This window comes from Hypanus sabinus, chromosome 6 (genome assembly GCF_030144855.1).
Source record: "Hypanus sabinus isolate sHypSab1 chromosome 6, sHypSab1.hap1, whole genome shotgun sequence".
Taxonomy (NCBI): Eukaryota; Metazoa; Chordata; class Chondrichthyes; order Myliobatiformes; family Dasyatidae; genus Hypanus; species Hypanus sabinus.
Window position 1 is genome coordinate 40876218 of NC_082711.1, and position 18537 is coordinate 40894754.

Here is an 18537-nt window from a genome sequence, read left to right on the forward strand (position 1 = left end):
TTATATTTATCAGACAACTGTTCAAAAGACATGAAACAGTTATCCAAGAATAAGTCACAAAAACATATTATACTCTTCATTTTCCATATCAAAAAGGCTTGATCCATAACAGAGGGTTGGAAAGAGAAATTAGATATAATAGGGCTTGAAAGAATAAACTTATTCAAGTCAAAATATTTACGAAATTGAAACCATATTCGTAATATATATTTAATTATTGGATTAACCATTTGTTTACTCAATTTAGAAAGAGCAAAGGGAAGCGAAGTCCCTAAGATAGAAACCAGTGAGAACCCTAGTATGGATTTACATTCAAGGTTTATCCATTGTGGACTTTGAATTACATCCAAGTCCTGTGTCCAAAGTATTAGATATCTAATATTAATTGCCCAGTAATAAAATCTTAAATTCAGCAATGCCAAAACACCATCCTTTTTAGACTTATGTAAATATTTTTTACTTAACCTAGGATTTTTATTCTGCCATATATGTGAAGAAATTTTATCGTCAACAATATCAAGAAAGGATTTTGAAATAAAAATTGGTAGCGTTTGAAATAAATATAAAAATTTAGGTAAAATGATCATCTTAATAGCATTGATTCAACCAATCAGTGATAAAGACAATGGGGACCATTTAGTAAACAATTGTTTAACCTGATCAACTAAAGGTAAAAAAAGTTAACCTTGAATAAATTCTTATGCTTCTTAGTATATTTAGCACCCAAATAAAATTGTCTGTGACCACTTTAAATGGTAAATGTTTACAAATTGGAATTTGCATGTTTAATGGAAATAGTTCACTCTTATTAAGATACAGTTTGTAGCCGGAAAAGCTACTAAGCTGAGCAAGGAGAGATAAAACTGCAGGAATGGATTTATCAAGATTGGATATATATAGTAACAAATGATCTGCATATAGTGATAGCTTGTATGTCCCATTCCCACGGGTAATAACAAAAATGTTGGGTGAATCACAAATTGCAATAGCTAAAGGTTCCAAAGCAATATCAAATAATAAAGGGCCAAGAGGACAGCCTTGCATAGTACCACGAAACAACTGAAAAAAGGGAGATCTTTGATTATTGGTAAATACTGTAGCCAAAGGGGTATAGTATATCAATTTAATCCAAGATATAAATTTTGGACTAAAATTAAAATTCTCAAGTGTACTAAGTAAACGTGGCCATTCAACTCTATCAAACGCTTTCTCGGCGTCCAGTGAGATGACACACTCTGGAGTTCTAGGTGAAGGAGTGTAAACTATATTAATTAATTTCCTAATATTAAAAGATGAATAACGATTTGTAATAAACCCAGTCTGGTCAACAGAGATTATTTGAGGTAATATATTCTCTAATCTAATAGTACCGTTGTACTAATATTTTGAGAAAAAAAACAAGCACCAAATCATGTTGTCAGTTGTTTCCAAACACAACCGAATGAAAATGACGTATCAAAAGAATAAGGTCTTATGTGAAGAAGAAAGCAGAACAACATCTTGAAAAGAAAGAAAACCTAAAAAAAACTGAAAACTTCCCCATAAAAATTATAGAGAAACCAAATAGTCAAATATCAAATCCTTTAGTTAATTATTTTCAAAATCAAATGATTAGTAATAAAAAGAGCATAATCACAGAAAAAGAAAAAGCGTTTACCTAGACAAGCAAGAAATACCTACGCTACCAATCGAAAACAAAGACTCTCAAATTACAAAGTTCCAGGTCTATAAGCTAATTATTAACTTAAAAACAGACAAATAAAAACAGATGATGAAAAATGGAACAACACGCTGCTCCTTGAGGAAATTTTGGGCTGTAATTGGAGATTTAAACCATCAGAATTATTGGGAAGGACGACTCTCAAACACGCTGGAAACAACAAAGTTTGCTTAAAACCTTTTCGATGAAACTCTGACAGCATGGATTTAAAAGACGTCTGTTCCCTTTAAACTTCAGGACTGAAATCTTCAACAATGCAAAACTTGAGACTTTGAAAGTTGAACATATCCTTCTGCTGGGCAAATCAAATCAGACTATCATCTTCAGGAGGTCTGATTATCTGCCGGTTCTGTCTCTGAGATCAATTTTCAATAGACAATAGACAGTAGGTGCAGGAGTAGGCCATTCGGCCCTTCTAGCTAGCACCACCATTCACTGTGATCATGGCTGATCAGTACCCCATTCCTGCCCTCTCCCCATATCCCTTGACCCCGCTATCTATAAGAGCTCTATCTAACTCTCTCTTGAATGCATCCAGAGACTTGGCCTCCACTGCCTTCTGGGGCAGAGCATTCCACATATCCACCACTCTCTGGGTGAAAAAGTTTTTCTGCATCTCTGTTCTAAATGGCCTACCCCTTATTCTTAAACTGTGGCCTCTAGTTCTGGACTCACCCATCATGCTTCCTGCCTCCAGTGTGTCCAATCCCTTAATAATCTTATATGTTTCAATCAGATCCCCTCTCATCCTTGTAAATTCCAGTGCATACAAGTCCAGTCGCTCCAATCTTTCAACATTTCAATCTTTCGAGATTGATAATTTTGGATTTTTAACGTTCCAACACTTGAGAGGTTGAAGATAACTTTTGTTCCGAAGTTTCAGTTTTACGATCACTCTGAGTGGCTTCATCGAATTCTGAAATTCTTGTTTGTTGTTGTTCAAATTCACATCTATACGATTTGATACTGTCTTCAACCACCTTTAAAATTCCTTCGAGTGAGGAGAATTTTTTGGCTGAGTTTTGCATCTAGTTTTTCAACTAGTTTCTCATTTAGAAGTTTGGAAATTACATCCAGAGTTAGAGGGACTTGCTTAAATGGTGGTTTAGCGTCACCATTGTTTTTGCCATTGCTGTTAAAGTCTTTCCTGTCTTTAGCTTCTCGTGCTATAGTATACATTTCCAGCAAACTAAAATCAAGGCTCAAAGAATATATCTGCAATATAAACCCCTTTAGTGTAGGTATAAGTAAGGCACTTAAGGGTGATTAGGGGTATAAAGGAATGGAGCAAAGCCTAAGTGTGCCTCATGCCATGAGCGCCTCCTTGAGATCTCAACTTTCCTATTCCTCAGTTCCACCCATAAAGACTCACTAGATGAGTTCTTCACTGTTGTGACTGAACACTGCCGTGACATTTTCCCTAACTAGTTATGCCTTTTCTCCCTTTGATCCTTCCTACTCTGTCATGTCTAAAACAATGGAGCCTTGGAATATTGAACTGCCAGTCCTGCTGCTCCTTCAACCAAGTCTCACTAATGGCTGCAATACAGGTTTTCCCCGCAATCCAAAGGTAGAGTGTTCCTATGAAACTGTTTGTAAACTGAAATGTCATAAAGCGAAGAAGCAATTACCATTAATTTATATGGGAAAAAATTTTGAGTGTTCCCAGACCCAAAAAATAACCTACCAAATCATACCAAATAACACATAAAACCTAAAATAACAATAACATATAGTAAAAGCAGGAATGACATGAATAATATACACCCTATATAAAGTAGAAATATTGTAGGTGCAGTGTAGTTTCACTTATCAATATCAGGAAGACAGCAAGCCAAAGTTGATTTGGAGAAAAAAAAAATCGGCACGTACACGCATGTGCACGTACATGCCTACGCACATACACACATACACATGCGCAAACAACTGCCCGCATAAGGCTTCACAGTCATTGTAGTCTTTCTCGGGGTAAACACAAGTATAAAGCAAGTGTCTTTGTTTCGTAAAAGCGAAAATCCTCATTGGTTAGCGAAAACAGGTACTAATGCAGGTCTTTTGTAACAGCGAGTTGTCGTAAAGCGAACATTCAAAAAACGGAGGACACCTGTATCATAATTCCAAATATTGACCCATGCCCTGAGCTCATCTCCCTTTCTTACAATACTTCTTGCATTGAAATATACACGGCACAGAACATTATTCACACCATGCTCAACTTTTTGATTCTGACTGATTTCTGGCACTCTGGCTCCCATAGTCCTGGAATATTCCCTGTTTTAACATGGAATATTCCTGGACTCTTATAAGACCACAAACTCAAAAGATAACTGGCATGACTGTATAATTGAATTTTCAGGAATGTTTTAGAAAGACAGAGGAGGACAGAGATAAAACAAGGATGACTGAGGTAGATGAAGCTATGGCTGACAAAGAGAATGTTTAAGTGGCTATAGGTGTAGATAAATGAAGGCAAGTGTGTGTCAATGAAGCTGTAGATTCAGGCATGAAAATGAGAAATTAAAAGTTGTCACCAGAGATAAAGTGACAAATCAGACCAAAATGGCTGGGCAAGATAGGGGTATAAAATGGCACTACTACTATGACTGGTAGATTGATTTAAAGGATCTCAGCTGCTTTCTGGAAAAAAATGAAATAATTGTTATGATTCCAGGTAATGGTGGCAGGACTCAGAAATTTGCTTTGCATTTATTTTGACATTAAATTAAGGGGATGTTTTCTGTCAAAGGGAAACCTGCATCTACTTCTGTATTTTTTCAGTAACAGCATTCTCAAATGCCTGAAGCTTACATAATCAGACACATAAAGCACAACATGTTACTTCTCTAAATGCTTCCAGTATCACATCACGGAAGAGAACTGTCGCAGCTTTTACTCAAGCCATTCTGATAATCAGTTTGATTTGCCACCACGTGGGTGGTCTGAAGAATTGGATGATCGTGGCCAAACTTTGTATGTTAATGAATATACTAATGAAAAGGTACTTTGATTTTTTTTCTTCTTGTTGATTTGCTGTGCACCTGCTTACTCTTCATTTGTACAGCTCTTTCTACTGATGTAAATTATAATGATGGACATACATGCATTGAAAATTTCAGTGGATATGATTGACTATTTCTGACAAATTTCCATTTCCTGTTCATGGTAATTAATAGACTGCTAGAGTGGATGTAAGTAGATGGGGACATTCTATCAATCAATCAGTCTGAATGCTTATTTATCCTATTTTCAGTAAAACAAAGATCCATTTTAAAGGACAAGAACTTACAATGCACTGCTATTTGGTATAAAGAGCTGTACACTTTTTAGCTTGGCAATTGAAAGAAATTGAACTTACTTGTTGGCCTGATAACAGATATTTTTAAATATAATTATTTTGTTTATATAATATGATTTCACTTGTCTCTATTTTAGTGTTTTCAGTCAGCCATTAGGAGTTTGTATTAAGGTTTTGGTATGGTAATCTTACAGATACATTATGCATATGATGTAAGAATTAGGCTGTGATGAATCCCATGAACAGATATACAAGCATATGTGAGCATGTTTTTGTTTACAGTGGATGAAACATATTGATGATCAAGGTCGGCCATATTATTATCGTGCTGATGGATCCAAATCTGAATGGGAATTGCCGCAGGTGAGTTTGTTACTTTTGCAGATGCTTGAGGATAACTAAGCTTTTAGAGTACCTTTTGAGGTGGATGTTTTCTTTTCAGTTGTGGATTTCATATGTTTGATCCATGGTTTAAATAAGAAATTCAATATTAAATCACAGCTACAGACAAGCATGAACATTTTGGCATCCGTGCTGAAGGGAGTTGGGAGACTAATCATTTAAAAATGCTGTTTTTTTTGTATGGGGGATATTTGTCTGCTGATTTGTCTCTGTGTAAAGGTGAACTTAATTAAAGCACCATAACAAGAGCATATTTTTCTATTATTAAATGGAAGTTATGGTTAGTGGTGTTAGTCTTTGTTTTAGGTTAGAAGGATATAGAATTGAACTTCAGAATGGATACTTAAGCGTTGAGGATGCCATTTCTGCTCTATTAAGTGATTGCAACAGTTTTGGACGAGTCTGTCAGCAAAGATGTTAAATTGCTGACCCTTCTCCTGTCTCAGGTGTGCATAAAAAAATATCATGACAATTTCCAGAAAAGCTTTTTGGGATCCTGGCTAACAATTTTCTCCTAACCAACTGTTCTAAAAATGTTGCTGTTTGTTGGATTATGTTTTGTGCAAAATGGCACCTTCTGGGGAGGTACAACATGTACAAAAGGGATGGGTTACACCTGAACGTAAGGGGGTCCCTGTATCCTTGTGGGCAGGTTGGCTAGAGCTGTTTGGGTGGTGTTAAACTAGTTTTTGCAGGGTGATGGGAACAGGAGTGCTGAAGATGTACTTGGTTTACAAACAGAGGTAATGTGTTGTGAGACTCCTTGCAAGAAGAAGCTGATGATAGGGCAAAATTGCAGTCACCTGGATGAGTTGCAACATGAAAGGTGGATAGAATGGAAAAGGGTGAATACAGGACTGAAGGTATTACCGTAGATTCCGGACTACAGAGCGCACCTGATTAAAAGCCGCACGCTCTAATTTTAGAAAGAAAATCAATTTTGTACTTGTATAAGCTGCACCGGATTTTAAGCCGCAGGTGTCCCACGTTGTAATATGAGATATTTACACAGAAAGATATTACACGTGAGGATTTTTTAACTTTTAATTAAATCCGTATGGTAACATAAACAAATACATATTGCAAATGCTTTTTTTCGAACAGTGCCTGTAACACAGCTACTTTTAAATATACCTACGTATCGGTAACACACAAATTACGTTGCATATACTTTTTTACTGAACAGTGCACGAACAACATTCCAATATCTCCTAACGACTGGTAAAAAAATATATATACTGCAGCCTACCAGGAAAAGTTATTGATCGCCTTTAACTTAAAAGCTGCATCATATGCTTTTCTTCGAGTGTTTTCCATGTTGATGAGGGTGAGTACAAATGACTGATTTACAATAATTTAATTGTGAAAGTGCGCTTGATTTATCATACAATTTCATTGGACCTCTGTGAACTACTCATCAATTTTATTGGTCTTGCTATGATCCCAGCCCCCTCCTTTGTGAGAATCGCAAGAGCACCCGTGGAAGGGGGGAGGGGGGTCAGTAGACCCAGTCGGGGAGAAAGAGAGAGAGAAACGTGCTGTTACGAATCCCGTAACTGGAGAACTTACCAGCAAAGATAGAGAGGTCCGTTGAAGTCTGATGTCACTATTTTCAAACGTTTTTATTGATAAAGGGACACAAAAGTAGGGTTAATACAAACATTCAGAGACAATAGTCGCTGTTGTTATTCTGTATCCCTGGTGGGACCTGCAATTTGACACGTTTCTCTCTCTCTCTCTCTCTCCCCCCGACTGGGTCTACTGACCCCCCCCCCCCCCCCCCACCTTTCGACGGGTGCTCTTGCGATTCTCACAAAGGAGGGGGCTGGGATCATAACAATACAAATTGCACGTTCCACCCTGGATACAGAATAAGGCGACAGCGACTATTGTCTCATGGAGACCACGTGAAAAGCCCTCGGGCAAGGTGGGCTGGTTGAGAGAGAGACTGCATCATCCCAACCTGACTGACTCCTGTGACCCCGTGAGGAAGTATAAAGGAGAGTCTCAGGGGGACAGCCCCTCAGATGCACCCAGAAGACACGAGAGGGTGGTCCCGCAGCAGCGGGAAGCCATTCTGAAGGAAGCCACGTGCGTTAGATTCCGGGATTGGAATTTGTGGCTGGAATCACAGGAAACCGCTTTTAACTTACATCGGGGAGAGGAAACCAACGCTCCCCCGATTTCACGGAAGATTCATCAAGACTCGGCAAGTTCTTTCTCTTCTCCCCCAATCTCTCTCTCTCGGTCGCCCCACGTGAAACCCAGCGATTTCCAACGGGCTGAGGCCGGCAGACTTTCTGAGTGACTTTTATATTTCCAACGGACAATCTATTAACCCCTAGACAACAGCAGAGCTCACTTGAAGATGAGTATTACTATACCCGCGCTTTAGATTGAGTGTTGACGATGTGCACTATCTAAATGTATGTATTAACCCTACTTTTGTGTCCCTTTATAAATAAAACGTTTGAAAATAGTGACATCAGACTTCAACGGACCTCTCTATCTTTGCTGGTAAGTTCTCCAGTTACGGGATTCATAACAGTCTACTGTTACGAGGCAAAATGTTTTTGGCGGCATGAAAAAAAACATGCATTAGCCACACCGTAGTATAGGCCACAGTGTTGCTGCAGTGTTCAAAGCGTGGGAAAAAAGTAGCGGCTTATAGTCCGGAATTTACGGTATATTTGAATGTGCGTAGTATACGGAATAAGATGGATGAGTTTCCAGCAGTTACAGATTGCTAGGTATGATGTTGTAGGCTTCACTGAATCATGATTGAAAGAAGATTATAGTTGGGAGCTTAATGTCTAAGGATACACATTGTATCGAAAGGATAGGCAGGAATGCAGAGTGGGTGGCATTGCTCTGTTAATTAAAAAATGAAATCAAATCATTAGAAAGAGGTGACTTGGGATCAGAAGCTGTTGAATCATTGTAGATAAAGCTATGGAACTGCGAGGGTAAAAAGACCCTGATGGGAGTTATATACAGGCCACGAAACTGTAGTAAGGATGTGGTCTACAACTTGCAACGGGAGATAGAAAATGCATGCTAAAGGGGCAATGTTACAATAGTCAGTAGGGGATTTCAACATGCAGGTAGATTGGGAAAATCAGGTTGGAATTTCTAGAATGCTTGTGAGATGGCTTTTTAGAGCAGCTTGTGGTTGAGCCCACTAGGGGATCAGCTGTTGGGTGTTGTGCAATAAACTAGAATTGATTAGAGAGAAGGTAAAGGAAGCCTTAGGGGTGGGTAATTATGATTGAATTCACGCTGAAATTTGAGAAAGAGAAGTTTGGGAGTCCTTGTGCAGAATTCCCTAAAGGTTCATTTGCAGGTTGAGTCTATGGTAAGAAAGGCAAAGGCAATGTTAGCATTCATTTCAAGAGGACTCGAATATAGAACTTTGACAAGCGGCCAATCCAGGCATCAGAAGTTTGGAGAGGACAGGAGTTCAATCAGGTCAGCAGCAGCAGCGACTAATCAGCATTGGGGATTGATTAGTAAGAACAAATTAAAGGAAGGCATAGGCAAGTACAGCGGCTGTTGTTGGAGTGGACAGAGTCAGAGTAATGATCTTGAGGCATTAGCTCTTCAAGGCTTCAGCAAACAGAGGCTTCACTCAGAGAAAGCAAAGGAAAGAAACGCTCATGTTATTTCATTTCCTTTATATCTGCTCAGCTGTGGACAGTAGGGACGACAGGCGGGATAGTGAAATGCTCCTTATGGGATGTGGGAAGGCAGGGAGACCTCCAGTATCCCTGACGACTATATCTGTGAGAAATACATCCAGCTGCAGCTTCTAACATACCACATTATGGAGTTGAAGCTGGAAATGGATGAACCCTGGATCATTTGGGGGGCTGAAGAGGGGGTTTTTAGGACATATTGAGAGTTAATTACACCCAAGGTGCAGAACACTGGAAACTGGGTGACAGGAAGGGGAAAGGGGTTAAGGAGCCAGTGCAGATTACCCCTCTGGGGAGGGGGGTGGGGATGACCTAACAGAGGAGGGACATAGTGGTTGGGTCTCTGGCAATGTCTGCCTCTGATACTCAGAAGGGAAGTGGGGGAAGAGGCATGCAGTGATGATCGGGAATTCATTAGTTAGGGGAACGGGCAGGATGTTCTGTGGACGAGATTGAGATTCCTGGATGATATGTTGCCTCCCAGGTATCAGGAGCCAGGATATCTCAGATTGAGTTTTCAGCATTCTTAAGTGGGAGGGTGAATAGCCAGAAGTAATGGTCCATGTAGGTGCCAATGATACGATAGAATGAGTGATGAGGTTCTGCACAGGGAGTTCAGGAAGTTAGATACTAAGTTTAAAGGCAGGACCTCCAGGATTCTGATCTCAGGATTGCTACATATGATATGTGCTAGTGAGGCTAGAACGAGGAAGATTGTACAGTTTAATATGTGGCTAAGGAATTGGTGAAGAAGGGAGGGCATAATATTTTTGGATCATTGGGCTCTCTCCCAGGGAAGGTGGGACCTGTACAGAAGGGATGGTTTGCACCCGAACTGGAAGGGAGCTAATATTGTATCAGGATAATGCTGCCCGGTGGGGTTTAAACTAGAGTTACAGGGGGATGGAACCTGAGTGCCAGAACAGTTGGTGGAGAGATTGTGGAGGCAAATTTTGGTAAGACCTTGGACAAAGTTAGGAATCAAAAGGTTGAGCGTAGTGGGACTAATGCCCTGAGTTGTCTGTATTTCCATGCAAGAAAAGTCGTGCGAATGGTGGATAATAGTGCTGAAGATGGGGTAGCTGATTTACAAACAGAGGCAATATGTAGTGAGGAGAGGCTGTTAATAGGGCAAAATTACAGTCAACAGGGTGAGTTTCAATGCAAAAGACAGACAAAATCAAAGTGTGAAAACAACTGAAGGTGTTGTATTTGCATAGTATACGGAATAAGTTAGAATCTGGATTCGAACTCGGCAACCTTCGCTCTGGAGTCCGGCGCTGATATTATTGCGTCACCAAGCAGGACTTTTAGAATGGAGATGAGGAGGAATTTCTTTCTGTGGAATTCTTTGCCATAGGCAGCTGTGGAAGCAAAGTCCTTATGTATATTGAAGGCTGAGGTTGATAGCTTCTTGATTGATCAGGCATGAAGGGATATGGGGAAGAAGGCAGGAGATTACGGCTGAGAGGAAAATTCATGATGAAGTGCAGCGCAGACTCAATGGGCCAAATGGCCTAATTCTGCTCCTTTATATTATGTTCTTCTGGCATAAAAGCAGAAAGTGCTGGAAAGTCCTCAGCAGGTTGGGCAGCATCTGTGGAAAAAGAACCAATTAACATTTCTGGGATCCTTCATCAGAACTGAGAAAAGTGCTCCTGCTTTGTGGAAAGCAGCTGTTATTGTTTTCTGTATTATAATTTTGACTACTTAATGATATTTGTGCTAATTCTAGGCTCATTAAAGGAACTTTAAATCCTATTTACCAGTTGCATTGGTGGCTAATAAATGAAATTTATTTAGTATTATTGTGAAGAAGAAATGGAATTCCACAGCTATCTTTCTCTGCAATTTGAATACTTCCATAGTTCATTATATGCTCTCAGATCTCTCAGATATATGCTCTCAGATTTGTAGTTTAATCCCATTATTACATCAGTTAGTATAGTTTTCATGTTAGAATTATTTTGCCAAATTCATATTTTATAGGTTAGAGCATGTGGTGTAGGAAATCTAGTGAGATAAATTCTATATACGTTTTCACTGTTAATTTTTGAGCATTGATCATTGTTATAAAGATATTTTTCCCAATCGGATTTATCCAGCAAATGTTTCCTTTGGAGGACTGGAATTAAGGAATATTGGCTACCTACAATGTATACTCTTCACTTGGAATAACGAACTTGAGAGAAAAAGATGGAAATTAAGTTAACATGTTACCATCACCTTCATTCCTATGTTTCTTTTTAGTTCTAAGCTCCCAGTTAGCAGTAACACCTGATAGGATCATTGTCACACTACCTTAGGATATGGGCTGCAATTTTATGATGCACAAACCATGTCAATTAAATCAACAAAGTAATGATTTCATTGAGTGCACTGATACATGGGCATTAAAGTGCAGCAATCCACATGTTTCTCTTGCACGTCTCCTTAATACAAACCTCCGATTTACCTATAATTAAAGAATACTTAATTTCAATTTCAGGATGGTGCGCTTCTTTAGCTATTTATTCAGTGCTTCTAAAGATAAGATGTTATTGTTACATGTGCACTGTGTGTTCCACGTACATAGATTCAGACTCTCAATGTTGTTCCAGGCACCTCAAATGACTTGGGAGTGGATTCCCTAAAGTTGCTGAGGATACTGCATCTTTTTTCAGTGATTGCAACATCCTTGCTGACTCTAGAGTATTGTAGACCATGACCATCTGAATTTTCTCTTTGTTCATTTAAACCTCTTCTTGTAACAACATTGGTATTGGCCTGGAGTGCATGTTGCCACTGATTCATTTAATCATATGAATTTGGAAGGTTTTGCAGAATTGGTCTTGATATCTTTCCAGTGTCTTGAGATGCCTGCATTAACTAGTCCAGGTTCTGAAGCATATAGAAGGCAGGGATTATTGCTATCCAAGTCTTGATTTTTAAACATCATCTCAATCTAATTAATTCTTCATTGTTGATCTAGTTAATAACTCATTCTCTTAAGTAAGAGAATGTTGATTGGGGCTAAATGGTGGGGGAGGGGTGGTGTTGGTGGTTAAAATGTGGAATGTAAAGTTGTTGGATTGATGACTGGGAACGAAAATGTGAAAGCACTCCTATCACAAACTCAAAGCTGACAAAATTGCTCCACTGAGTATCAGTATATCCAGTTAGTCAGCTGTTAGTTTATTCTATTGTTGATCAAGTAGAAATGTAAGCCAACAGATGTTTCCTCACTTTATTTTCTTGGCAACCTTCATGTGGAATATCTTTGTGACTCTTAAAATCGAATTCACTTTTTTTGCTTTTGCTCTCAGCTTGACCCAGCATACATGCAATGTTTATAAAATACATTTTCAATTGGTGAAAAATATATGTACCGTAGTGTTCCATGCATGGAAGATAATGTCTGCAGCTGTTCTGAATTACCCTTGCTGGGGAAAGAGCTGTTTATGGAAAAGTGCTACACTTAGCATTAAGTTAAAGTGGGTTCCTGGTAAATTAGTTTATTGTCACATGTACTGAGGTATAGTCAAAAAAACTGGTCTTGCACACAGTGCAGAAAGAGCAATTCATTACAACAGTACATTGAGGCAGAACAAGGTAGAACAATAATAGTGCAGAATAAAGTATTACAGAACAGAAAAAGTACAGTTCATGTAGACATTAAGGTGTAAGATCCAGAGTCCATCTTATTGTACATTTAGCGGTCTTATAACAGTCAGGTAAAAGCTGTCCTTAAGCCTTGTGGTACATGCTTTCAGTATCTTTTGTATCTTCTGCCTGATTGATGGGAGGGGGATCTTAGATTATGTTGGCTGCTTTATGGAGACAGCAAGAAAGTTTGAAGGAGTCCATGTTATGGGCAGGGGTAAAGAAATTTGGCTGGTCTCTGTTGACCCTTATCAAGTTTTAACAAATCACCACAGACAGCATACCTATCTGGATGCATAACTGTTTGATATGCCTACTGCTCTGCACATTACCGCAAGAAACATACTATCTATCGCTGTTGCTGGAAAGGTGTCTGTGTGTGACCTCCTATCACCCTCCCTGCTCTGCCTCTATTTGAGTGGTCTCCCTCACCTTCAGACTGCCAGAGGATATTACTGAAGTTCTTCAATTTATGGACTGGACTGGACTGGTCTCTTTTTTGGTTTTATATCTTTTATATTCTGTGTTTTTGCCCATTCTTTCTTGTTGCCATCTGAGCTGTTGGGGGTGGGAGGTGGTTTGGGTTTGATATTCTCACGGAGTGATTTAAATTTGGCGCAATTTGTATGTTTTTTTTCTGTGCAGGGGGAGTTGGGGTTTGATGTTCTTGCAGTTTGCCAGATGCTGTTGTTCCCGTTGTGATAGGTAGATCCAGATGAAGGGCAATAGGCAGATGAAGGAGGGAAGAGTGGCGATAGCAGAAGGCAGGGAGGTGATTAATGCAATTTGGTTTCACCAGATACCAATGGATATGATTTTCATTGACAAAAATTCTAAAATATGGGAAGAATGCAGAAACTGTGAATTTTATTTTCCAGTTAAAACTAAATTTCCAATCTTGTGATAATGTGCAAGAAGGAAATGTTGTACTTCCTGTAATTGAACATTTTGTTTTTGAAAACCTCTCAGAAGTTAAAAAGCATCATTATCCATAGTTTGTCATCGGTCTTCTGGTTCTTTCCTGCCAAAAAATACACACTATTGTATTTTTTTCAGGAGGAAGACACACAAAAGAAATTCTGCATTTCAGTTTGCCTCATATGTTAAGTGCACGTCATGGAAGATGAAAGTCTGCGTCCCAAAAATTTCCTGATACATTGTAATATGATGTCTACGCAGAAGAGTTGTCTTTCCCTTGGATATAAATTCTGTTCAGCCTGTTTCACAAAACAGCAAGCAAAATTCCTTGTTTGTTTGTTAACATCAAAAACGAAATGCTAGAGAAATTAAGGTCAAGATTCTGTCAGAACAGAGTGTAAGAAAGGTAGCTGGTATAAAGAGGTGAAAAGGAGCAGTGAGACAAGCGCCTTTATTTCCTGAGGAGCATCAAGAAAGCTCACCTCTGTCCCAGGATACTGACGGACTTTTACTGTTGTACCATTGAGAGCACACTCACCAACTGCATCTCAGTCCCATATGGAACCACAAAACACTCCAGCGGGTGGTGAAAATTGCCCAGCAGATTATCAGCACCCAATTGCCCACTATTGAGTGACTATGTATCTACCATAAACACTGACTGGGCAGGGCAAAAAGCATAATCAAAGGTGCATCTCACCTTAACCATGGACTTTTTTACTCTCCCAAAGCAAGACATTTCAGATATGATTGGCAGAGGTTTGTGATTTTACAACACTTCCAGGGGATTTGAGAGGAAACTGGGGTGTGGGAATGCAAGGGACATTGGTTAGCTTTTTGTTTTTTGAAGAGAGGTGTCAAGCTGCCAGATTAGAAAAGTCCTCCGAACCTAAAGAATAGGAATGGTTGATGGCATTAACTAATGCAAGGAAAACAAAATTACATATGGTTGTTTCTTTAAAAGATGTAGGCTTAAAGATGAAATGAGTTTGCAGGAAAAATGGAGGAAAGTGCATAGAGAGGCATTCTTTGAAGCTGTTAGTACCATAAGGAATTTCAAGAGCATGACCTGCTATGGGGAAACGATGAAAGTTTCAGAGTTAACAGTCCAGATTAGCAGTTCCTAGCCTGGAGTGTCACCCCTCTTATATGGGTTGGAGGGGGTTGCTCTCTGAGATTTCAATAATATTGAGGTACCTTAGTTAAAATAGTGTGGAGAAATTATTAACATATTTTCTGTGCATGGGGTGACCTGTGATATTCAGTGAAGTGTTTTGAGATGTTGGTGAAGAAACATATCAACTCCTCCCTGAAAGACAACTTGGACCTGGTCCAATTTACCTACTGGCACAACTGGTCCACAGCAGATGTCATTTCATTGGCTCTTCACTCAACCCTGAAACATCTCAACAGCGAAGATGCATACATCTCTTTAGTGACTTCAGCTCAGCATTCATTATGCTCATCCCCTCAAAACTAATCAATAAGCTTAAAGACCTTGGCCTCGATACCTCTTTGTGTAATTGAATCCTTGATTCTCTCACTTGCTGTCACTAGTCAATATGGATTGACAACAGCATCTCCTCTGCAATCTCAATCAGCACAAATGCACTACTACAAAGCTGTATGCTCAGCCCCCCTGCTCTACTCATTTTACACATACGACTGTGTGGCTAAGCACAGCTACAGTGCCATAGTCAAGTTTGCTGATGACACCACTATCATATGCTGAATCAAAGACGGTGACAAATCAGCATATAGGAAGGAGATTGAAAATCTGATCAAATAGCGAAAACCAGTCCTTTAGGTTGTAGCTAACGGTAAATGATGCAACATCTTTTAGTCTGCCTGCTGCTCTCAGGCATGGCATCAATGCTTTGGAGGGATCTTTCTGAAGCCCTCTCGCAAATTTTGCATTGTACAATGGAAACACCTATGACTTGCTGGAGGATACAAAAATAAGGTAACCAGTCAAAGATAATCTCTGTGCAAAACAATCTTAATATTGATTACATGGATATGATAACATTTACACTGGTGACATAAGTTTACTAATCAATTTAAATATAAACTAATGTTTTTAAACTGTCGGATTTGTTTCCTTGTTCAAATAATTTCCCTATCAATAGTTTATGTTGGGGCAATCCATTTTGATATAACTGTTGGAAAATTCATTCTAATTTAGCCCTTCATTAGTCTAATAATTTTTGTCTCTATTTCCTTATTTTAAGAAGTAGAATATCAAAATGACATCAAATTTCAACATGAAGCTTCACTCCATTCTCCTCTCATGCCCTGTTTCAATATTACTCTTATCCATTGAATTTTTCTTTCCGGAATTTTAATTATAGTATTTGAACTGGTATTCTTTCCATAACACGGACCTCTGAAGTGACCTTTTGTGCAAAAGATGTGCTCTGCATTGAAGCTGATGGACACATTGCTGTGATTATATTGGCATGTGTTGTACAGTTGATGTCACTATTTCAAATGTAGTCTGAATATTTTTGGTTTATTCATTTTTGGGAACTCAACATTGGCAGCTAACTGCCTTTGAAGCTAGTGCTGAGCTATTGTAGTCTTTCTAGTGAAGGTGCTCTCACAATGCTGTTGGGTAGGAAAGTCCAGGATATATAGTAGACAAAATGATTTTGGGAAATGAATGATAATGCATTTTGATAAAAGAAACAATTGTTCAGACTGTTATCTAAATGGGGAGAAGGTTCAATCATCAGAGGTACAGAGGGATTTGGGAGTCCTTGTGCAAGACTCCCAGAAAGTTAAATTGCAGGTTGAATCTGTGGTAATGAAGGCAAATGCAATGTTGGTATTTATTTCAAGGGGAATAGAACTTAAAAGCAAGGAGATGATGCTGAGGCTTTATAAGACACTAGTCAGACCACACTTGTCAGCGATTTTGTGCCCATATCTCAGAAAGGATGTGTTGTCATCGGAGAGAGTCCAGAGGAGTTTCATGAGGATGATTCCAAGAATGAAGAGGTTAACATACGAGGAGCATTTGGCAGCTTTGGGTCTGTACTCACTGGAATTTAGAAAAATGGGGGGGGGGGTGGAATCTCATTGAAACCTATCGAATGTTGAAAGGGCAAACACGAGGAAAGCTGCAGTTGCTGGAAATTCAAACAACACACACAAAATGCTGGTGGAACACAGCAAGCCAGGCAGCATCTATAGGAAGAAGCACTGTCAACGTTTCGGGCCGAGACCCTTCGTCAGGACTAACTGAAAGGAAAGATACCAAGAGATTTGAAAGTAGTGGGGGGAGGGGGAAATGCGAAATGATAGGAGAAGACCGGAGGCGGTGGGATGAAGCTAAGAGCTGGAAAGGTGATTGGTGAAAGTGATACAGAGCTGGAGAAGGGAAAGGATCATGGGATGGGAGGCTTCAGAAGAAAGAAGGGTTGGGGAACAGCAGAGGGAGATGGACAACAGGCAGAGTGCTGGGCAGAGAGAGAGAAAAAAAAACAACTAAATATTGTCAGGGATGGGGTAAGAAGGGGAGGAGGGGCTTTTAACGGAAGTTAGAGAAGTCAGTGTTCATGCCATCAGGTTGGAGGCTACCCAACTGGTATATAAGGTGTTGTTCCTCCAACCTGAGTGTGGCTTCATTTCGACAGTAGAGGAGGCCATGGATAGACATATCAGAATGGGAATGGGACGTGGAATTAAAATGTGTGGCCACTGGGAGATCCTGCTTTCTCTAGCGGACCAAGCGTAGATGTTCAGCAAAACGGTCTCGCAATCTGCGTCGGGTCTCACCAATATATAAAAGGCCACACCAGGAGCACCAGACGCAGTATACCACACCAGCCGACTCACAGGTGAAGTGTCGCCTCACCTGGAAGGACTGTCTGCGGCCCTGAATGGTGGTGAGGGAAGAAGTGTAAGGGCAGGTGTAGCACTTGTTCCGCTTACAAGGATAAGTGCCAGGAGGGAGATCGGTAGGAAGGGATGGGGGGGGGGACGAGTGGACAAGTGAGTCGCGTAGGGAGCAATCTCTGCGGAAAGCATAAAGGGGGGGGAGGGAAAGATGTGCTTGGCAGTGGGATCCGGTTGGAGGTGGAGGAAGTTACGGAGGATTATACATTGGACCTGGAGGCTGGTGGGGTGGTAGGTGAGGACAAGGGGAACCCTATCCCAAGTGGTGTGGTGGGTGGATGGGGTGAGCACAGATGTGGGGGAAATGGGAGAGATGTGCTTGAGAGCAGAGTTAATGGTGGAAGAAGGGAAGCCCCTTTGTTTAAAAAAGGAAGACATCTCCTTCGTCCTGGAATGAAAAGCCTCATCCTGAGAACAGATGCGGCGGAGACGGAGGACTTGTGAGATGGGGATAGCATTTTTGCAAGAGACAGGTGGGAAGAGGAATAGTCCAGGTAGCTGTGAGAATCTGCAGGCTTATAGTAGATATCAGTAGATAAACAGTCTCCAGAGATGGAGACAGAAAGATCAGGAAAGGGGAGGGAGGTGTCGGAAATGGATCAGGTAAATTTGAGGGCAGGGTGAAAGTTGGAGGCAAAGTTAATGAAGTCAACGAGCTCAACATGCGTGCAGGAGGCAGTGCCAATGCAGTCGTTGATGTAGTGAAGGAAAAGAGGGGGACGGATACCTGTATAGACTTGGAACATGGACTGTTCCACAAAGCCAACAAAAAGACAGGCATAATTGGGACCCATGCGGGTGCCCATGGCTACACCTTGGTTTGGAGGAAGTGGGAGAAGCCAAAGGAGAAATTATTGAGAGTAAGAACTAATTCCGCTAATGGAGGAGAGTGGTGGTAGAGGGGAATTGGTTAGGTCTGGAATCCAAAAAGAAACGAAGAGCTTTGAGACCATCCTGGTGGGGGA

General features: G+C 40.1%; 1 protein-coding gene across 8 annotated transcripts in view; it reads left to right on the forward strand.

Annotated features, from left to right (window-relative positions):
• arhgap12b (Rho GTPase activating protein 12b) overlaps positions 1 to 18537 on the forward strand; it is a 189526-nt gene that overhangs the window by 91960 nt on the left and 79029 nt on the right. For 5 of the 8 annotated variants that reach the window (XM_059971961.1, XM_059971959.1, XM_059971958.1 and 2 more), the window contains exons 4-5: positions 4578 to 4718; positions 5298 to 5378. The exons of 1 other annotated variant lie outside the window; for it this stretch is intronic. In XM_059971961.1, the coding sequence (XP_059827944.1) occupies positions 4578 to 4718; positions 5298 to 5378 (222 nt within the window). The remainder of the gene's footprint in view (positions 1 to 4577; positions 4719 to 5297; positions 5379 to 18537) is intronic. 2 more of the 8 variants (XM_059971962.1, XM_059971965.1) reach the window with 1 other exon arrangement.